The 23,344-nt window shown below is 41.8% G+C and overlaps 1 protein-coding gene across 1 annotated transcript in view; it reads left to right on the top strand.

The window, feature by feature from the left end:
• Window positions 1–14,287, top strand: part of tshz3a (teashirt zinc finger homeobox 3a) — a 23,504-nt gene extending 9,217 nt beyond the window's left edge. Inside the window, exon 2 of the mRNA XM_024282546.2 lies at window positions 10,244–14,287. Coding sequence (XP_024138314.1) covers window positions 10,244–13,503 — 3,260 coding nt within the window. The 3' untranslated portion in view covers window positions 13,504–14,287. The remainder of the gene's footprint in view (window positions 1–10,243) is intronic.
• Window positions 14,288–23,344: the final 9,057 nt, after the last annotated feature.

Below are 23,344 nucleotides of genomic sequence, written 5' to 3'. Positions count from 1 at the left end.
CTGATGCTGATGCGTGTTTAGGTGCATCTGGAATCAACAGGCTGGTGTTCACTGAGGGTCTCACCTGAAAAACTCTGCAGGAATTTAGCGTTTTCTCTTCTCCTGCTCTGGTAAAATCGCTGTCTTGGTCTGAACTTTAGTTGAAGGGAAATGCTGAGAAACCTGATCAAGTCGGGTTTTGATAAGGAAGACAGGAAAAGTGCCGGTAAACCTGCAAACCAGACGTGTTTGACGGGAACGCCGCCGTCTTCTCGTCCTTGATTCCACAGCTGTGGTTTTAGGTCACGCGTGTTTTTATCTCTTGTTGTGGCTGCTCCAACCTGCCACTTCCTCTACCCCCTTTTCATTCCCTCCGATGTTCCGGAGCGCGTCGCAGGAGGCCGGGACGTGTTTGCGGCTCGTCTCTCGTCAGATGAAGGGGTTCAGGTCACGGGAGGGGGGGTGACTGTGTGTGCAGCTGGCAGCTTTGTGGTCCAGCCATAACACAACAACCAGCTGAGGGCTTGTTGTTCGCTCTCTCCTCCCACTCTGGGCGCTGACAAGGTTTAAAGCTCTGAGCTTCGCCTGGGGCCAGAGAGATCTCCCTCTGTTTTTCCCATCTCCCGTATCACACATCCTGCACTACAATTGGCGGACACAATGTATTCACAGTGCCATCAGGGGGTAGAGAACGCACACAAATACGACGTCCTCGGAACGTGATAGTCCTGCATAGGAAGGGAGTTGTGGGCTGTGAGCGGTGCCGCCGTCTGGCCTGGTATATCTGCAGAGCAGACTTATGTCAGAGCTTGTTAGGCTTTTCAGATGGCCACAGATCACCTGTTACCGTTTTTCTCGTGGGACTTTCAGCCGGCTCCCGAAGATCAAAGGCAAAACGGCGAGAAGTTTGATTGAGTGCGCCACTTTGACATGAGTGTACACGAGAAAGGCATTTTAGGTATGTCACTGATCTGCTGCTATTCTGACAGAATGGGGCTGTTTTGGACTAAATTATTCTAATCTATTTAAGGAGGTTGAAACAGCTGGAATACTTGAGAGCGGAGTCTATTTTTTTATTTATTTATTTTTTAAAGAATTGATGGAGGTGACTTCCTGTCCTGTAGTGTTCAGTCTGTTTCCTGTCAGCAGGAGCCCCCGCTGATTGGCCGTGTTGGTTCAGCCCGTCAAGGTCCACTTAAAACGCTGTCCAAGACAGACGTGGTGGAACGCTCTCCTCCTCTACGGGTTAAACATCAAACCTCAGGCTAACAAATGCTACATTATTTCCTGAACTGTTTTTTTATTATTTTAAAAGCTTTTCCATTAATGTAAGCTGGAAGAGACCACCTATGTGGAGAACTTCCTGTCTCCTCCCAGAATTCCAGCTGGTTCTTTTTATCTAATGACTAAAGATGAAAGTCGTAAACTTGAATCTTTTTTTTGCCATTTATGTTCTTTAAATGTTTTAATTGTTAACCCAATCATGTAATTCTAGTAGTTTCTGAAGGAGAAAAGCGGAAACTGCTGGAATTATGTGATTGTGTTAACCACAGCCGGGCCTGGACATAGTCGACCTAGGCAGCTGCCTAGGTCGACATCTGCAGGAGGGGCACCAAATTACAATGATTAAGCATTACATTCATCTTTTGAGTTTTTTGGGTTTTTTTACATTTTGCCTCAAAACCAATTTTGTTTAAATGTAAAAAAAAATTAATTTTTAACCCTTTAACACCTGAGGCGTCATTGGTGACGCTTAAAAACACAAAAATCTTTAACATCCTGTAACTTTTTAACAGTTAACACGATAATTCCAGCCGCTCGTTTAGCCGCTTTTCTCCTTCAGAAACTGCTGAAATTACATGATTGTGTTAACCACAGCCGGGCCTGGGCATAGGCAGCCGCCTAGGTCCCCATCTGCCAGAAGGGGCGCCAAATTGCAATGAAGCATTACATTAATTTTTTTTTTTTTTTTTTTTTTTTTTTACATTTTGACGCAAAACTATTTTTGCTTAAATGTAAAAACATTGAATTGTTAATCCTTTAGCACCTTAGGTGGCGCTTAAAAACAGAAAAATCTTTAACATTCTGTAACTTTTCAATGGTTAACACGATAATTCCAGCCGATCGTTTAAACGCTTTTCTCCTTCAGAATTAACCGAAATTATTATTGTGTTAACAATTAAAAAATAGAAATAAATTTGTCTGGTGCCTCGCCCCTCCTTTCCTGATGCAGCGCTAGGTTCACACTAGACGCAGAAGCGTTGAGAAGGAATAATTTAAGTGGGGATCTAGCTTTTTTTTTTTAACACTTAACAATGGAAATCTCTAAACCTTTTTTGACTCTGGAGTTGCTTGATAAAAGGCCAACCATGTAGTATACCTCACACAAATGGGTGTAGTGGTTAGAATTTTTACCTGCAATTCCAAAGGTTGGGGGTTCACGTCCCGGTTTAGGAGAGCTTATATTATTCTAAACTATTTTCTTAAGTGGTTATTATTTAAGTTTAGAGAATTAAAATAAATAAATACTACAACATTTTCCAGACAGTCACGTTTTTTCTTTTTTTTTTGACATAGGTATTGGTCTGTGTGTTTAAAGATTTTGTGTTTAAGCGTCACTGGTGACACCTCAGGCCCTTCAGATCATTATATTTTATTATTGTTAATGGCCCGATTTTATCTTGCGCTTATTTCTAAGTTGTATAATTTTGGCTAAATGTATGTTTTTTTATGGAAGGTAAAAACTTGAAAGTTATTTAAGGTATAAGTTGATTTATTCTGGAATAATATTCAAGCATTTTTATTATTCATAATTATTTTTTAAAAGTTAAGTTTTAAAAATTGTCATTCTGCTAGTTTTTAGACTATTGGCATTTAATAAGATTTTTTGGCTATTTTGGAGTCAAGCTAATATTTCAGCTACATGCTAGCTCTTTTGGCTAATTTAGCCTTTTTTAATTAAGTTTTTTAGCTGTTTTTGAGTCAGGCTACTATTTACAGGCTAGCTATTTTGGCTAATTAGTTTTTTTCTGCTTTTTTAGGCTATTTTGAAATTTAGCTATTTTTTTAGCTACATACTAGCTGTTTTTTTTTTTTGGTTTTTTAGGCTAATTTGGCATTTAACTAATATTTTAGCTGCCTATCAGCTTCAGCGCTTTTAGCTATCAATTTCAGCATCTTCAGCTAGTAGCACTAGCATTTTCTGTGTTTTTAAAGTTTAAAATATTTAGTTTTAAAGGGTTTAATAAATGTTTATCCTGTTCGGCTGTGTTTTGGATTTTGGCCCCTTGTGCGATTAATTTTGACACCCCTGTTTTTAAGGGTTAAACATAATAATATATTTTAAAGTTTTAGTTTGTGTCAAAAAGCATAAAAAATGAGATGTTGGCCCTGTGATATCCCCTTTTTAATGGCGTTGGGTTTTTGGCAGTCGTCTGAGTGTGAGGGTCAGGTAGTTTTTAACTACACTTCCTGTTTACCCCGTTTCTGCTGGCTGTGATTGGCTCTGTTTCTCCAGTTGTTGAGGCCAAATCTGGAACGTTCTTCCTGACCACCAACAAACTGGGTTTTGCTGCAGTTGGATGAAAAGAGATTGTAGTTTTTTGTTCTTAAAAGGTTTATGTAGATTTGTGCATGCCGGCCGGCTGCAGACGCTCAAACTTCGGCATCACCTGAGCAGAAACGAACATCCTCGTTTGCTCTGGCGGCCCCTTCCTCCCTAATGCCCCCCCTCCCCTCATCGTGTCCCTGATTGTCAGAGCAGCACTGCAGTATTTCTATCAGATGATCTCTCCCTGCTCGTCTGCGGCCCTTATGTTTATGAAAATGATACTCCGCAAGAATGCCTCCTGCATGCCAAGATGTCACTGTCTTTCCTCATCGCCGAGATCTACGTGTACGCTCCGGCGTGTGGGAGGGGTTTCAGGTGTCATAACCGACGGCTTGTTTATAATCATGAGGAGGTTGTGTATCTGCATCTCAGAAGTGTGTTTCTTCCTTTTTTTTCTTTACAGCTTTTGTGTTTGTGGGAGTTTGTTGTTGCCAGTCTGACTGCTGCTGTGAAAAGACCCCCTCCCTCAAAGGAACCATTCACAGAATCTAATGATTCCCATTTTTACGCCACACGGCAAAGGCTCTGCACACATTTGCACACTCACATGATTCATACGCTGGCCCCTCCACCGTACGCTTACATTTTAGTTAAGGCGGCATGTAAAAGTATTGTTGTACTCATAATATTCATAATTTATTCTAAGGGAGCCTCTATATTCCTATCACCTTTTATTAGCTTGATAAATCACCTCTGTTGTCAGTCAAGGCAGGGAGAATAATTGGATGTGGTTGTCGCCCTGTGTGATGGATTATCAGTCATTGGGGATTAAATTAACAGATAGTGCTCAGACATAATGGTTTTTGTTTTGCATTTTAAATTGCCTGGGAGCAGGCTCTGACTCCAAAGGTTTTTATTGCTGATCCTTTCGGACTCCTTTTCTTGCGGCTTCCTGACGGATGAAGAAGAACCCGCAGGGCTGCAGAGAAGGGTAGAACATTCACTGCAAACTAACCCAAAGAAGGGGGACATTTGAAAGTCTTGGTTAAGCGGTTTGACAGGCCTCGGTGATGTAAGCCGACATCTGTGAGCGGTTAGTCGGGACGCGGACATTGAAATTTCTCCTTTAAAGAGGAGCAAAAGGAAGTGAATGGAGGGAGTAGAGCTGGTAAACAGGGAGATGAATCCCTTGTACATTCAGATATGTCTGAGCCGCTCCTCCCTCCTCCCCACGTCCGCATTATCATAATTGTGTCCAGAACATGAGGGGCCGGGGAAGTGATCTTGTCATTTTATTTACACCCTGCTTGGCCCTTTTTACAAGCGACATGCCACTGACTGCCAAGCGGACTGGGGCCTGACGACATCTTTTGATCAGGGCTGTCGGGGCCGATCAGCGGAGAATGGCAGGTAATGGATACCCAGTGACAAACCAAATCTCCGGGAGGACGGAGAGTGGGCCGCACCTGCCAGGTCTCCATTAGGCTGGCCTCTCGGCGGGGCTGCCTGCTGCTCTGCCCCCAGGGCCCAAATCAGACCAGCGCCAGCCGCGTGGCTGCCTAGAGATTGGCTGTTAGCGCTGGAAATGAGAGTTATTTCAGCGATGACATTTTTGTTTAGACTGGATATGTGAGCGTGGGGGGGTGAAGGGGTTAGTCACATGTTTGTTTGTTTGCAGGTTCTAGATTGAGGCGGGAAACTTTAGGCACGATTTAAAAAAAACAGTAATTCCTTAAATTCATGCATTTTTTCCTTTTTTTTGTTTTCTTTTCACCAAGAAACATCAGACCAGGAGTCTGCAAACTTGAACGCTTAAAGAGCCATTTGGGTTAATTTCTCACTGACTTTGTATTTATGTTATTGGTATTTTTACGAGAAATATAAATAAACTATTCTGTTTTGGCATAGATAAAAACAAACTTTAAGTCAAAATAGATTTTTTTTTCAAAATATGAAACAATTTATAACCTTTCACAAAGGTTCACAGGACTTCCTTTCAGAATAAAAGATTTCCTGTGTCCCAAAGGATCATCTCGATGGATCAAATCTAGTGGTAGGTAGTGTAATGTCAGATTCAGATTAGTCGATTAATCGGGTCATGCACAAACTGGGTGGAAAGCAGACATCTTAACCATAATTAGCTTTAAAAAAGCTAAAAAACTAGATATATAACATTACCTGCAATAGTGCTAGTGTGAATGCTGGAAGCTGAATTTGACCGTTGAAGATGCTGAAATTGATAGCTAAAAATGCTGAAGCGGATAGCCAGCTAAAATATTAGCTAAATGCCAAATTAGCCTAAAAAACTAAAATAAATAACTTAGGTTTGCCAAAACAGCTAGCATGTAAATATTAGCCTCACTCCAAAACAGCCTTAAAACTTTTTTTTAAATGCTGAAATTTATAGCTAAAATTGCTGAAGTTGATAGCTGAAAACGCTGAAGCTGATAGCTAGTCAAAATATTAGTTAAATGCTAAATTGACCTAAAAAACTGAAAAAAGCCTAAATTATCCAAAGTAACTAATATGTAGCTGAAATATTAGCTAAACTCCAAAATTGCCTAAAAAAACAAAATAAATGCCAAAATAGTCTAAAAAACTAACAGAATGCCATTACAGCTTTCAACTTTACTACACTCTGACTCCATATAATATAAAGTAACGACTAATTGACTATTTAATTAGTCGTCGACTGTTTTAATAGTCAATTAGTCGTTGATTAGTCGACTAATCATGACAGCCTTAAAAGTTAGCAATTAAGAAAATATGTACATCTTTTTAAACATTTTTGGTGCTTCTTAGCCAAAAAATCATAAATTCACGGTATAAAATTAAAACAGAGCTATTTACCTGTTTTTTTTTAACCACGAGGCACAATTAAAACACAGGAATTTCTCAAAATCTTTAGTTCTCGTTTATCGAACCACTATGGCTACTGTGCTTTGGAGGCTCGCAGAGTGAGTTATTTTACTTTTTCTTTTTTTACTTTACTTTATTGTTACTTTTTTTAACTAAAAGCTTTGTATTTCACTTTAACCAGAGAGTCACAACGAAAGGGCAGAAGAGCCAGACATAGCTCTTGATCCACAGGCTACAGACCCCTGCAATAGACCAATATGTCTTACTGTCCTCCACCCAAGTGCATTATAGGTAAAGACGAGCTTGTTTAGCTTTTATTTAAGACCCACTCTGATAATAAAAGTTTTTAACATGTTTTTTCTGGCATTTTTCTGATGCTGCATTTGAGTTTATTGTTGCTCATGGCAGGCCAAATAAGAATATTTCCAAAAAAGGAAATTATTTCAAAATATCTGCTCCTACCAATCACAAATTAACAATGAAACAAGACAAAACCATTCTTACTGATAATCAGACCCTGTTCCTAATCTGATCGATTCCTGCTTCCATTCCTTTTAATTACACTGTAAAAAGTGAAGTAATCAATTAGGAAGAAATCTGTAATTAGTTACATTTACAAGTATACTCATTTATCAAATTACATTTTTAAGTTAAACCATTAACTAAAAATTTTAATTTGATAAACACTAATAATTTTAAATGTAACAAATTATTATAATCCTAATTGATCCAATGATTTGCTTTTTTCAGTGTACCGTCTATCATTTTTTATTTAATGTTTTGTCCTTTAATTGAATAGCATATGCACAGGTTAAATGTTCTATCTAATGAGTTCCACAATCTAATGCCTTGAAATCAAATATGTTGTTCGCTCTAAATGAACTTGGAAATGATCTTTCCTTTAACTAGAAACTGATTTAAATAAAACAAAATAATTTGATTTAAATATAAATTTGGATTTAACATGACCAACATAATTTTTAAATCAACCAAATTTAAGCAGATAGGATTTTGTAAACAAATGATTGGTATGTTCTTTTTTTATGAATTATTCTTTTCTGTAACACAAACAATGAGTGGAATAAACTTCTACAATAATTCTGATAATTAAATGTAGGTCATAGAGTAGATGAAGAAAATTAAGATTTAAACTGTCTATTTCTTTATTCAAATAGTTGTGAAGCAGGATCATACAAAAAAGTTCGTATTTGTGACATTAAAAATACACTGGGCGGGGCTACAAGCTCCCTGCTCCGCCCCATTTTTGATACATCCACTTGGAGTAATAGATCCATGAAGGTCTTAGTTTTACTCATCTGAGCTGGAATCTGGATCAGAACTGGATAGCTGTGATTTTGCTGTTATTTTTGTTGCACTGTGAATGTTGGGTTGGTTTTGTGAGTGCCTGTATGCTAGCAAAAGAGAGCAAAAACAGAGAGCTCTCAGTTATTGATGACCCGCCCACACTTCAATTCCCGCAGAAACTATGTCCTAGAAAGCAACACAGGTTTTTAGATTTTGGCCAAGAAAAGCATGATTATCATTTAAAAAAATTGTTATTTTATTGCTATTTTATTTATTTCGTTATGTTTTTCTTTTACTCTGTCATACTAGTGAGGAACAACATCTGACATGTGTATTCCCCTGTAAATACTATATGTATAATGAGGATAAACTGAATCTTGAATTAAAAAAACCACAGAGAACACTTTAGAAAATGGATCATAAGATGATTGGAGTGGGACTTTAAACACCTAAAAAATGTCCACCACAGAATACGGCCTCAAGTTTTAAAGCTGTTATTTCATTCAAAAGTAGGAGTTTTTCTCATGATATTCAAAATAGTCTGCTGGAAGCTCTCACAGAGGCAGAACTTGTTGAAGTTGCACTCACAGGAACACTGATGGTTTCTCTTCTCCGAATGAAGGCGTGGGAAATGATTTGGTGTGTTTGGATGCTTCCTTAGTTTTAGTACGACACAATTTTTGACTTTGACTTTGAAAAAGCATAAATGTTTCAGAAGATTTGCTGTGAGTGAGGTCGGTGGGATTTTTTTGTATATGTATATCTATATCTATATCCATATCTATATATGTGTGTGTGCGTGTGTGTGTATATTTATATATATATATATATATATATATATATATATATATATATATATATATATCTATAGATAAATAGATAGATAACCCCGCCAACCTCACTTAGCACAAATGTTTGGAAATATGTAAAATACATATATACACACGTACACACATATATATTTATATATTTGTGTATGTGTGTGTATATATATATATATGTATATATATTTATATATATATGTGTGTGTGTGTGTATATGTGTGTGTATATATATATATATATATATACATATATATATATATATATATATGTATATATATATACATATATATATGTATATGTATATATATATACATATATATATATATATAAATATGTGTGTGTGTGTATATGTGTGTGTGTATATATACAGGTATATGTGTACATATATACACACATATATATATATATACACACACATATATAAATATATATATATACACATATTTATATTTATACATATATATATATACATATATATATATACAGTAACAGCTAAGATACTGCGAAGGACCCTCAAGCTCCCAGGCTTCTGGTAGAGGACCCTAGATTGGAGAAGAAACCACCCGCGGAGGGTGACAGGGGCGTTTTTTATATATATATATATATATAAATGTGTGTGTGTGTTTTTTTAATTCACAGTATGACTCAGAATGGTTTATGGATCATAATCTATGCGTCTAATAGTCAAATCCCTAGTTCCAGATGCAATTCAATTATTTCTTCCGCTGGCGTTTGTCTTGTTTTGTCGGAACAGCCTCGGCCCTTTTAGGCACTTGACAGTGAGGCAGTCAGGAAGTGAGTGGGCGGAGTCTGGGGGGGCCAAGCTGGATGGGAAGACGTGTCACCTCAGGAGACGCAGGAATTGGTGTGTTCTTGTTTGTCTGTGGGGCGCAGAAGTACACATCTGCATGGACAGAGGCGCACACTTATCATCTCTCCTCATGAGAGCACCGGGCACCAAAGTGACAGCCCACTTACGCATCACCATCAGGTCAACAATGCTCCGACTCTCCTCTGAATCCTCCTTAACTCTGGAGCTGGTTTGACTCTTCTCTGTTTCATTAAGGCGGTTATTTTCTTTCGTTCAAAGGTGGGACATCAAATTTCTTCTCAGTATCAAAGACGAACTTCTTGGTGCCAAACGATGTCAAAATTTCATCAGCCAAACTGTTGGAAGTTTTGCCCGTGTGCATGTGTGTCACCATGCATGTGTGTGTGTAATCGGAGAAGAGGCAGATGAAGAGGCGTCAGACATATTAACTGACAGATGGAGGTTGATCCAACTCATTTATTACCCCAGAGGAGAATGCCACAGTAAGATTGGGCTTCATTAATTTCAGATTTAGTTTTCATTTCAAGCTGTTGTGCCCTGAGATAAATAAAATGGTGCATTATGTTTTTGCCAAGATATTTCTTTTTTTGTTTTCTTCCAATGGAAGGAGAGAGAAAAAGGGGAGGCATAAGTTCCGTGTGGCTGGGGTAGTATATAAATACAGGCTCGCCTAGAGGAAAATAACACCTCAACGGTTGATGAGGTGAAATGGGATGACTGTAATTTCTCAGCTCAGCTTTAAAGGCTCCCACACAGATGGCTCATTTATCCCTGGGAGTCCTCGGGCACACATTGTAGGGAAACTTTTTCTTCAGTTATTCTAACATAGCATGTTCACTCCCTACCATTTAGCTAATCTCTTTCCCTCTTTCTTTGTCTCCATTCTCCTCGCAGCTTATTCTCCCGAGGAGCTGACGGAGCACAACGCCGAGGAAGCGGAAGGAAGAGTGCTACCCTCAGTCCCTCAGGATGACCTTCCCATGAAAGATGAGTACGCGGAGCAAAACATTCAGACTGCCAAGGAGAAGCAATGCGACCAGGAATCGGCCGAGGCCACAGAGCTCTCTGGACACGAGGTGGACAGCGAGTCGCATGCAAGCGAGGCGAGTGAGCGCCTCTCGGACTCGGAGAGCCCCTCCGGGAAAGCTGAGGCCAACTTCTCTCTGAACACTGACTCCCAAACTTCCTCTTTAGGCACGGACACCTTAGAGCAAATGAAGGCTATCTACTCCAGCTTCCTAACCAGTCCCTTGTGGTCCCCTCTGAACTTAAACTCCGCCCCCACACAGGTGCAGCCGTCTACAGAGAAGCCTGCTCGCAGCAGCAGCACCAGCAGCAGCAGCAGCTGCAGCAGCGGTAGCTACGACTGGCACCAGTCGGCAGTGGCAAAGACACTACAGCAGCAGCCTCCTCCTCAGAACCGTCAGCAGGCTCCGTCTGAGCCCAGCCTCTTCAGCACCGTCCAGCTCCACAGGCAAAACCCGCGGCTGTTCGGCTCCATCTTCACCGGGGCCAGCAAGTTCCGCTGTAAGGGCTGCAGCGCAGCCTACGACACTCTGGTGGAGCTGACAGTGCACATGAACGACACGGGCCACTACCGCGATGACAACCAGGACAAGGCGGGCAGTGGCGCAAAGCGCTGGTCCAAACCACGCAAGCGGTCCCTGCTGGAAATGGAGGGCAAGGAAGATGCCCAAAAAGTCCTGAAGTGCATGTACTGCGGTCACTCCTTTGAGTCCCTGCAGGACCTCAGCGTCCACATGATCAAGACCAAACACTACCAGAAAGTGCCTTTGAAGGAGCCCATGGCTCCCGTGGCAGCCAAAATCATGTCCTCCAAGAAAAGAGGCTTTGTAGGTTTAGACCTCACCTCTGCCCACCGATCCAGAGAGGGGACCCCCAAGTCAAAAGCAGACCCCAGTGAGCCCTCCCAGAAAGCCCCCTCCGGCCCTCAGAGCACTTCCAATCACCGCTACGGTCACCAAAACGGTGCCAGCTATACGTGGCAGTTTGAGTCCAATAAATTGCAAATCCTGAAGTGTATAGAGTGTGGCAACTCTTACAACACCCTGCAGGAGCTGAGGACCCACATGATGGTGACGGGGCACTTCCTGCGGGTCAACAGCTCCGTGGTGAAGAGAATCAAAACGTTTCCAGAGGCCACGTCTCCCAACCCGGTGAGGGTGACCACCCCGCCAGAACAAAAGGTCCAGTCCGTGCCGCTTGCTCCCTCCGCCTTCTCTTCGCAACCCCTTCAGACCACCTCCCCGGCCCCCTCCCTCCCTCTCAAAAAGATCAAGAAAGAAGAGGTTGAAGAGGAGTGCACTAAACAGGAGGCTGTCGAGACGGAGAAGTTAGTCCCGGTGTCTGTGAGCAAGGAGGAGGATGCTGAGAAGGAGGAAAAATATGACATTTCAAAGTACAACTATCTCACAGAGGAGGACCTGAAGGAGAGCCCTAAGGGGGGGCTAGATATTCTCAAATCACTTGAAAACACTGTGACATCAGCCATCAACAAGGCACAGAGTGGGAATCCAAGCTGGGGGGGCTATCAGAGCATCCATGCTGCCTACCAGTTCCCCAACGCCCTCAAGGCCCAACAAGGCAGCATGGAGAAGAACTCCCAAGTGAAGTTCTTCCTCAACGGAGGAGAAGGAGTGTTGTCGTCCTACGCCAAGAACCAGCCCCTTGTCTCCCCATTACTGAGTCCGCCCTCCTCGTTTTCCACCAACAACTTCCAAGCTATGGAGGATTTGGTGCGGAAGGTGACGGAGAAGGTCGCGAAAATAGAGCAAAGGGTTAAGCAGCTTTCTCCGAAGAGGGAGAACCAACCGTCTCCATGCAGTAGCGAGGCCGGAGAGGTTGACTCACCTCGGGAATGGAGGGACGTCACACCAGCCAACAGTGACAGGGGGAGCCATAGCAACAGAGCATCTCCGGCAACGGAGCCCAAGAGGGACCCAGCAGCCAGCTCGCCTCTTGCCTCCACGCTAAGATGCAGCACTGCCATCATCACCGCTCACGCCGCTCCGGAGCAGCCCTTCGTTAACCCACTAAGTGCTCTTCAGTCAGTAATGAACATACACTTGGGAAAAGCAGCCAAGCCCTCTTTGCCAAACCAGGATCCCCTGAGTCTGCTCTCCAGACTCAGCCAGAGCATGACGGAGAAGGCTGCTGTGGCCACTCCTCCGTCGCAGACCAAAAAGCCAGACGGCGTTGCCCACAACAGTTTGTGTCAGCCCGGTGACGACCAGCCAATGGACCTGACGAAGAGCAAGAACGATAAAGGAAGCTCTGTCGCCTCGGCCCCCCTGACGCCCTCGTCCACAGCCTCCTCCGTCTCCCCCATTTCGCTCGTTACCCCTGCAAAGCTAACAGTGGTCTCCCCCTACACCTCCAGCAGCCCCCTCCATGAAAACGCCCTGTCAGACATCTCCGACATGCTCAGAAACCTGACCCAGTCCCACCCCATAGCCAAGCCTCCTCCTCGGCCCCGGGCCGCCGACCGGACAGAAGTCGTAGGGTCCACGCGTGAAGAGGACGACACATCCCTGCACGGCCATAAACGCAAGGGCCGCCACTCCAACTGGAACCCGCAGCACCTACTCCTTCTGCAGGCCCAGTTCGCCTCCAGCCTGAGGCAGACGTCAGACGGGAAATATATCATCAATGACCTCAGCCCGCAAGAACGGATGCACATATCTCGCTTCACCGGACTCTCCATGACCACCATCAGCCACTGGCTGGCCAACGTCAAGTACCAGCTGAGGAGAACAGGTCGAACAAAGTTCCTAAAGAACCTGGACTCGGGTCAGCCCACGTTCTTCTGCAGCGACTGTGCCTCGCAGATACGAACCCCGGCAGCGTACGTGTGTCACCTGGAAGCCCACCTGGGCTTCAGGGTGAAGGATCTGGCCAAGCTGTCCCCCAAACAGACTTTCAAAGACTCCAACGCCCTCAGCGAGAAGGTCATTCCGCTGGAGTCCCTACTGTCCCCCCAATCAGAGGACGACTGCACCGGCTCCGTGTACCGCTGCCAGCTCTGCGTCCGCAAGTTCGCCACCAAGCACGCCATCAAACTCCACCTCAGCAAGAGCCACGGGAAGTCTCCGGAGGACCACCTGCTGTACGTGTGTGAACTAGACAAACATTAAGTTCTTCTCAGCTGTCAACATTCATCCCAAAAAGACTGTTCAAAAGAGTCTTTGAGTGCGCACAAAGACACCACGAACTACTGTTGTCAGCACAAGCTGTTTACATCTGTTGGGCCTGAAAGCATTTCTGATTTCCAAAATGTTTCTTTCACTTCAGAGTATACTGTGTGTCAGTAAGTTTCAGCTGTCGGCGTACACCTCGAGAAACGACAGACGTGAATCTTTTGACTCGAAGGTCAACTTGAAATGTATTAACTTTATTGTATTTATTTTGTACTTTTGTGCATTTGTTTTTCAGTTGCTGGTAGTCTGCATGTCTTACATTTGTACAGTCCTGTTGGGATTTTAAAATGCGTGCCCTTTTTAGCAGCCACATTCATGGTAAAGTTCATTTTGAAAGAAGAACCTGCAGAATTTCATCTCTCTTTTTTTATGTTTTTTTTTCTGTACAGCTTTTGCGTTTCCTCACTGATTGTAAAAAAAAAAAAAAATCTGCCTTATTCGTTATCATTGAGTAAGGGGCACTTAAAAACCAGGTCTGTGTAAAAATGTATATATATATTGTGTAAGCTTACGATTTGCTGTCTAAATTATGCATACTTGTTATATTTCCTAATTTAAGAGGACTATGACTATCCACTGGTGCAGAGACTTTGAAGAAGAGAAAAAGGACACTGTTTTGCACAATAGTTTTATAAAAAGTTATTTGATAAGTAAAAAAAGACACATACAAATATGTTAATGCCTTGTGCTTCTATGATTAAATTGAATTAATTCCTGAAAAGTGGTTATTTTCTTAAAGTTCCCCTATGACCATTTTTTTTTGTTTTAAAATATGTTCCCAGTACTGTTTTAATGATGATTATGAAGTTATGAAGTTTTTAACCTAAATCCCACAACCTAAATGTCTTAAAAGCCATTTTTCATGTTGACCTGAAGCCTGTTTTCAAAATCTCCTCTGAGGGGGCGTGGCTTTTGAAGCTGAGCTGAGCAGCCCCGCCCCCCTTCTCCCTCTGATTATGATAGCTCTGTGTCTTGCTAGTGTAAACCCTTAACAATAATAAGTTTGTTTTAAGTATTTTGTGCTTTTCGTATACTGTTTAATATTTTACTAAGTGTTTTAAGTATAGTTTTTAAAAACTAAAATTAAGATAGTATACTCTTTAGGTACAAATTCATAAATTCATGTTAGGTATTCTTGGATTATACTTAGAATTATACTACAAATCTAAATATATTTGCTTATATTTGTCTATATCCATAAACATTTTTTACACAGCATTAAAAGTGAAGTAGTACATTTCCAGTATATTAAAAATGTACACTATATATAACACTATATATATATATATATATATATAAAGTATACTTCAAAGTGTACTTTCATAAACTTTGAGTAAACTTAGATTTATTGCCCGTAAACTAATATTATACTAGAAAGGTTACTTTAAGTATACTTTTTTAAACTAAAAATGGACCAATTTAGTCTCAAGAAGTATACTTTTTAGTAAATTCCCACTTTGGGAAATATTCTTTTCTATACTTAAGTACACTTTAAAACATATACTTGATGTATACTTATTTTTGGTCAGGGAATCTTCACAGCTGCTTCATAAAAACGTCCATCAATCTGGGTAATGTCCAGCCGTATGGTTCTGATCCAGATGTCAGCTGGACGAGGAAGTGAAGATCTTCATGGACAGAACTTCCTCCAAAATCCTGATTCTTTCTCCTTCCAGTTCACCAAAGACTCTTTTAGCTAATTCTCCAATGTTTATTGACTGTGATCAATACATTCAATCATTGGTTTCTCAGAGTTCTTGATAAAATAATCAAAGCTAACATCAAAATGCTCTTTCATTGATTTACAATCCTTTCCAACTGCGGTCAAATGAGCCGCCGTTCACATTTCCGTGGTCACATCAAGAAGCTCCGTGGAGTCTGGTGGAGATTTTCCAGCGTTCTCAGTCCTGCTACCGTAAGTATTGGATGAAACTCACACCAAAAATCCAGTGATGCTGATTTGACCACAGAAATGTGAACGGCGGCTCATTTGACTGCAGTCAATGTGAAGATACCATCTTCTCTTCTCCAGAACCTGCACTAGACACACTAGGAACAGATGAGGGTTTAGTGCATGTGCAGCAGAGCTGTTGTGATGGAAAGAACATCATTCATTCAAAGAATCTGTCTGTGATTGATTTAAAAGGAGAAATACTCGGAAATGCAAAAACGAAACAATTTCTTATTACATTTCACACACGCATGTTAAAAACTCAAATTTCTTTTTGAGAATCTCCGGTTAGACGCCTTCCCTCCTTTTCTGGGGGTAGAACTATCTGTGATGTTGTGAGGTGGACTTGAGGGGGGGGCAGTGGTGGCGCTGCCTGCGAGGCGTCTGGCAGGTGGTGTGTGCTGCATGTAAACCACCAGATGTTTCTGAAACGAGCCACTGGAGGAGGAGGAGGAGGCAGGCGGGCCGCAACAGCAGGCAGAGTGAGCTGATTACCATGGGGGCTTGGATGCCATCCGGAGCCCAGGGCACAGACAGCAGATCTGGCACACACCTGGACTCGGAGACTTGTCCCTTGGACAAAATAAAGCAGATCCTATATGTGCGTGCTGAGACGAGCTGACAGAGCTGCCGAACGGGCGGGCAGGTGCTGTTCCCTCCGAGCGGGCGTTTGGACCGCACAATATTAGTGGCAGGTGTTAACGCCGTCTATGGCGTCACCGTTCAGGCGCACCAGATCAGCCGTCGTCCACCTCCGTCTCCTTTGAAGACGCCGGGGGGACGCCGTGTTCTCTCTGTTTGATCTTCCCAGGCTTTGCCTGTCATGACTGACTGACTGAGTGACTCGGAGATGGGGAAGTTATCTGGTTACCATGGCGACGGCCATTTGCCCAGCCTCTCACCCCGCTCGCTCACTCAGCAGAGGACAGCTCGAGTGCAACACACCCATTTACTCTCTTAAATCTCATCATCTCGCTTCAGTTCCTCCCACCCGGGAACAGATTAATTAACACACACACACTGTGTCCTGACCCCGTCTTCTCACACAAACTCATTACCGCCTCAGACTTGCTCCTGGCCCTCCGACGTTTAGGATACATCAGAGAAACGTTGTGGGAGAACCCGGCGATGACTCACATCTGACAAGCGGAATAAAGCCCTTAACAAAAGACGATAATTGAAAGATGGCATTCAGGCCGGTAGCCATTGATAATGCAAATGAAAAAGGCCGAGCGCTCTTATTAAATATCCTAACGGTTTCACTGATTCCTCGCAGACAGAAAATGATCTCTTGGACTTTTTTCTAGCCCTGCATGTGTTGACAATGCTAACGGCTCGGTGATGGACCTGGGTGGAGGATTGTTGGGGGCGTTAATGAGATAGTTGACACTTTGGGGGTTAATGAGAGGCTGGAGGGAGCGGGCTAAATGATTGGACTTCTGCTCGAATAGGCATTAGAGTGGCTTCTGGGGGGGAGCGGGAAAGGAAATCTGCCGCAGACTATTTTTTAGCGCTGGAACGTAAACTTCCTCCTGCAGTAATAAAGAGGAGATTAGACGTGTTACCCATTGTTGTTTTGTCTCGACTCTCCTTGAAGGATGGATAGTTATAAACGCCGACTCGCCTCAGTGCTCCTAAAACAAAGTCAGGAGGAGGCGGACAGGACAGGGATAGGATAGGACGACAATGAGTCCCCCCTCTTCACAGATCTCCCATCAGCTCTTGTCATCCCTCTAATGAATATCAGTTAAATTGCTCCGTGGATCTGAGGAGTTTGGATGTCAATGTGATTTGTGTGAGTGTGGCGGATGGAGGGGCCCAGACTAATGAAAGGAGAGCCCGGCCTGACAGAGTGATGAGCATCAAGCCCATCAGACCAATCACACAAGGGTGGATGACAACGCCGACAGACAGACAGACAGCCGAGGAGGAGAGACAATCTGTTTAGGGAAGGAAGATGGCTGCCAAAATACTGTAGGATTGCTTTACGGCGCCCCGACGAACGGCTGTAGCTTCCTGGGTTCGTTTGCTTGTTCAAACACTTTAAATCAGGGGCGTCAAATTCAATCGCACAGGGGGCCAAAATCCAAAACACACTTTAGGTCGCGGGCCGACAGGATAAACATTCATTGAACACTCTAAAACTACAATTTTAAAACTTTAAAAGCGTAACTATGTAACGTAATTATGAAGTAGATATATAGCATAACCAGCAATAATGCTAGTGTGAATGCTGTACGCTGAATTTGGCCGCTAAAGATGCTAGTGCTGATAGCTGAAAATACTAAAGTTGATAGCCAGCTAAAATATTAGCTAAATGCCAAATTAGCCTAGCTAAACTTCAAAACAGCCGAAAACACTTTTAAAAAAGCTTAAATTAGCCAAAACAGCTAGCATGTAGCTGAAATCTTTGCTAAACTGCAAAAATCTTAGTAAATGCCAAAAAAGGCTAAAAAAACATTTTTAAAAAAGCCTAAATTAGCAAAAAACAGCCAACATGTAGCTGAAATATTAGCTAAACTTCAAAGCAGCCTTGAAAAAAAGTTAGTAAATGCCAAAATATTCCAAAAAGCTAGTATAAAGTCATTTTTAAAATTTTAAAACAGAAACTTTCTAACATAATCATGAATAATAAAAAGGCATGAACAATATTCCAGAATAACTTAAACCTTAAATAACTTTCAATATTTTACTCTCCATAAAAGTATATTTTGTCAAAATTATACATGTTAAAAATGAGCGCAAGATAACATTAGACCAATAATAACAATAAAATAAAATGATCTGGAGGGCCGGATAGAATTAATTACCCGGAGGGCCGGACCCGGCCCCCAGGCCTTGACTTTGATACATGTACTTTAAATAAAAGTCCCTCCTGCATCCTTCTGCAAAAGATTTCAACAGGTTCGTCGAGGGGCCGTCGGACAGCAAAGAGTTAGCTTTTAATTTACTGTTTTCAACTGTTACCACAATAATTCCACTCGCACTGCTTTTCTCTTTCAGAATCTACTGGAATAATCGTGTTAACGGTTGAAAAGTTAAAGATCTTGTGTTTAAGCATCAGTGACATACTGTCAAGGGAGGCCTCATCTGCAAAATATAGCTTAAAAACTGTGTAAATTACATAAAATGAATATACTTTTTAAAAGAATTTTTTTTTCTATGATTACCCTTTTTGTGTAAGTTTTCAACGTTTTTTCAGTAAAAAAGCACCAAATTTACGAGTTTCCTGTTCAAATACGGCAGACAGTGCTGGGTGAGGCAGCTGTAGCCCCGCCTCCCCAGCGTCTCACAGACTGTAGCGGCAGCTGACGCATGACTGTGTTGTTTTGGTCTTTCTGTCATCATAAAAGATGCTTTATCTTAAAATTACCTAATTCGTCTATCTCTTGCCATCTGTCTGGTTACATTGGTGCCAGTTTATGACTCATTTAGTCTTTTTATCCACTAAAAATGCGCTTTGAAAACACACTAGGTGCAGCAGATAGTCCGCCTACCGTACTGCAGTATTCATGCCACAAGGCAGAGGGCGCTGGTGAGCCCAGAGAGTGTATGTGACGCCGCGGCTAAAGAATAATAGAATTAGTGGCAGCAAGTGGTCAAGTGCAGCCGTCTAATTACTCTTTAAAATTGTTTGGCATCAATTTCTAAATGGAGGATTTCGTTTTTAAACCCCTAAACTCAAGAATTTGTTTGGATTGGTCACTGGTAGTGATCTCCACTGAGACTTTTAACACGAAGAAAGAAAAGGAAAACTTCTACAAACAGGCTTTTCATCTGTTTCTTCAGAAGGAGCTGCACACAGACTTCATTCATAAGTAAAAGTAAGTCAATAACAATCTTGGTGATTTTTTTTTTCAATGCTACAGTTTGTAAATAGAAGAAAAATACTGAAATTAAATTTTAAACTACACACTTTAACTATTGTCAATCAAATGGTGAATAAGCTGCTCTGTCTGGTTCGTATGTCTGTAAATCTGACTGATGATATCAGTGCCTTATAACAGACATAAACCTTGTCTCTGGTGACGTCTCAGATGTTAAAGGGTTAACAAGAAATTGTGTCTCAAAATCTAGAACCAAAAAACTTTTTACACAAGCTGTCAAAAAGGGAAAAAGAAGCTTAAAAGCTGTTAGAATTAATTCAAATTGAAGGTTTTTATAGGAAAAAGAAGCTTAAAAGCTGTTAGAATTAATTCAAATTGAAGGTTTTTATAGCCCAACAATAAGGTTTGTATTTTGTATTTTTTTTATAGTTTTACGAACGTAATTGTTGTTCATTTTGACAATAAACGAGTGTGATAAGTGAAAATGGGAACAAAAGAGAATCTTAGTGCAAGTTGGTCTGTTTTAATAAATCCTCATGAAATCTAAAACCAACACTTCTTCATAGAACATTTTGCTCTAGAATAATACTGAAATCCAGTCTAACTTGTGAATATTTATTGAACTTTCAAACTAAAACTTGAGCCAAAAATTAGTGAAATTTTAGGTTTTTTGAGTTTCAAATCATTTTTTTTCCATTAGAGTTTGGGGCAAAAAGATTTAGATTTATTTTATAATAATTGTCTTATTCCCAGAGCCGACAAAAAAATCTACACTGTGCTGATTTTGATCAAGGGTGATCAAACTACAGCCCACATGTGGCCCATTAAACTATTTAATTTAGCTCAGCAAACTCCAATAAACTATTTGATAATCCTAAATAATGTTTTATTTTCTCTATATTTCAGGTGTGTCTCAGTTGATGGTGCAAAATATAAACATTGACCTCAAAAAGTCATTCTGAATTCATGTTTTTTTTTGTTTATGTGTAATTTCTGAGTCAGACGGGCATTTTTTCCGATCATTCCAACAGCACAAAAATGCAGCATTTCTTTGAGTTTGTCTTTTTCTTTGAGGGACATCATCTCATTGGTGCAGTTGGCACTAAAATGAGAGAAAAAAGTCGCACTCAAAAAATTCCAAATTAGCTACCATGTAGCTAAAATATTAGCTAAATTCCAAATCAGCCTAAAACTCTGAAAAAAGCCTAAATTAGCCAAAACAGCTAGCATGTAACTAAAATGTTAGCTAAATGCCAAAATAACCTAAAAAAACTTTTAAAAATGTCCAAAACACTGGGAGGCGGGCCAAACGTGGAGGAGGGCCAGATCTGGCCCGCGGGCCGTTGGTTGGGGACCCCTGCTATAGAGGTACGGGTCAGAACTGTTTAATGGGTCCATTTTACAATGGAAACGCTCAAAATTCCAGATTAAACCGGATGGTACCGGACTGGAAATGAGGCTATTGACGTATGGTTAGGGACCCCTCCGTGTCACTTTTTGATGTTTTGGGTGTCCTCAACTCGTCATTATGACGGTAGCAGACGCCAGGTGTTGGATAGTAACATGGTACTAGACACAGACCGAACCAGTACCGGTACCCTTACCCTAACCTGGTCCATTACTGCACTCGGTATCAAGTTAAGGTTATGGTCAGGATATGGTGCGGTCCACGTCCTGGTACCGGTTTGCTGCCTGGAGGTTGTTGGGGAGCCTTGATTTAATTGGAACGGCTGGCTCGAGTTAGGGACTCCTAAAATGTCTATTTTTGAGGCGAAGGGTCCTAAACTGTCAAAATGTGACGAGTTGGGAATGAGAACGTGTTGTTCAAAGGTGACGTGATGTCTTCTGACAGCAGGGCAGGAGTCACGAGTCGAGCCAAGTCGGCTTCACCTCGTACCTCTGACCTCCGTCTCTGGACGTGTGACGGCGGTCACATGACGACGCCTGTAAAGGTCAGTGGCCTGTACAAGAAGAAGAAGAAGAACCTCCATCTTTGTTTCTGAAAACAGAAACAAAGTGTGAGCTCAAATGAAAATCCGACGGAAGAGATAAACGGAGACAGAAAGACAAAGTGGTTTAAGGTGATTCCATTTCTGCGTAGTGGGCGCGCCTTGTCATGGGTTGTTCTCCCGCTGCCTCGCAGAGCTGTCAGAGGTGTTTTACTGGGATATCTGACAGATTTGCTAAAGACACTCGATTCAGGGCAGCGCTCTATATATCGTTAGTTTAATGCTCAATGACACGGCCAATTATAGCAAACTCCATGCTCAAATAGTGTGTCAAAACCTGTGTATCAATCCATTAGGTCCTGTCTCCCATCACATTAAGTGGTACCTTTAGCTTTCTGTTCGTAAAGGAAAAATGCTGACGGAAGGGAATATGTGCCAGTTGTGTTCCGAAGAGAACTGATGTCTTTTAAGGAAGGAGCCCCCCCCCCCTCACTACTACCTCCCCCTCATTCTTCCTTCCTTTGTCTTTCTGTCTGCCTTTCACTCACTTACACACCCCAGCCTCAGAGTGCAAAAATGCATAAACAATATATCTGGATAATGGGCCACATTGTTTACTTAGCTCTGAAAATGTATTTGTGTAAAACTCTAAAATGCATTTAGGAGGAATCATTCACTCTGTGTAAAGCTTTGTTGACATTGGGGTGCTCTCAAAGCCGGGGAAGTGTCATAACAACATCATCTATCACTGCTTCAATTGGAATAAGAGGATGTAATGTACACGGCTTGGAACCAACCAGTTCTCCCACTGGCCTCCCTCCGCATCAACCTGAACACCAGAGTGGGTGGGAGTAGGTGTGTGATTTAGAGCGGTTGGTCCTAACGACCTCTCCGTCCTTGTCACGAGGACACAGCCTCAGGGCTCTGGCGTGGAGGATGAGCCTTGGTCGGCCTGGCACCTCGCCTGGCACACGGCGAGGCGACACGTCCGACGGACCGCCTTCACCAAACCCTTTTGATTTGTTGTCATGTTTTTTATTTTTTCAAGTAAAAATACCCTCTGGTCCAGAACCACAATTAAATTAACCTTCAATAGATCAGCGTGAATGAGTGTTACGCCCACACGCCCCTCTTACATAAAGGTGTACATGAAACACGGCTGCCCCGTGGCGGAAACTGCTCTTTTCAACGTGATATTTCTTAGCAAACACATCAATAAGGCGCGATTACAAGGCTGACAAAATTAATCTGAACTGTCATTTCACAGAGTTTGGGTTTGAGAGTGCTCTGATCAAGTTACATTAGTGGAAAGCCACTGGATGATTTGGAGCGGAATCAAAATCCATTAAACTTCCCTTCTGTTTGACAAAGGCATTATCATCAAGACCATTTCCTGTCTGATACAAATGACATTTAAGAATAAATTATAATCTAGTTTCTAAATTTAATGCCTATTATGTGATATCTAAGAAGCTTTATTGCACCAGCAGCTCCTAAAAGAAAGGAGTTTTAGCAGACAATCAGTAATCAATTCTTTCTTTTAGCAGGGACATGCAGCTTCAAACACATTTCAAGTCCTTGAGAAGCCAAATTTATGGTTTTCATTGGTTACTTACTGTACATAAAAGCATCACTTTTCAACACAAACACGTCCAGCACAGCAGCGATTGATCTCTTTTGAGAAGGGGAACGTGTTGAGGAGCGTCCTCGCCGCGTCCAGAATGAAGTGGTCACTGGCTTTTTGAAGGTGCTTCACGTGTGATGTTCATCAAGGGTGACCGTCTCTGTCACGGAGGAGCTTTTAGAGCTCGTTGCCGAAAGGAAATTTATCTGTAAACATCTCACTGAAAAAAATGTTATTTCTGATCAATCACTTAAAGATTAAAATATGTTTTTCATTAATATTCACTGCAAATGTTAATCCTTATTGGGTTGGATCCTTTAATCCAAATTTAGTAATTGGATTTGTTTCTATCTGGTGCTCATCAAGATGTGCACCAGATAGAAACCAGATTTTTTTTTTTAGAAAAAAGCTGGATAGTATTTAGTGA

This window comes from Oryzias melastigma, linkage group LG6 (assembly GCF_002922805.2).
Source record: "Oryzias melastigma strain HK-1 linkage group LG6, ASM292280v2, whole genome shotgun sequence".
Classification (NCBI taxonomy): domain Eukaryota; kingdom Metazoa; phylum Chordata; class Actinopteri; order Beloniformes; family Adrianichthyidae; genus Oryzias; species Oryzias melastigma.
Note: the sequence above shows the minus strand (reverse complement) of the source record. Positions and strands in the feature narration are given on the sequence as shown.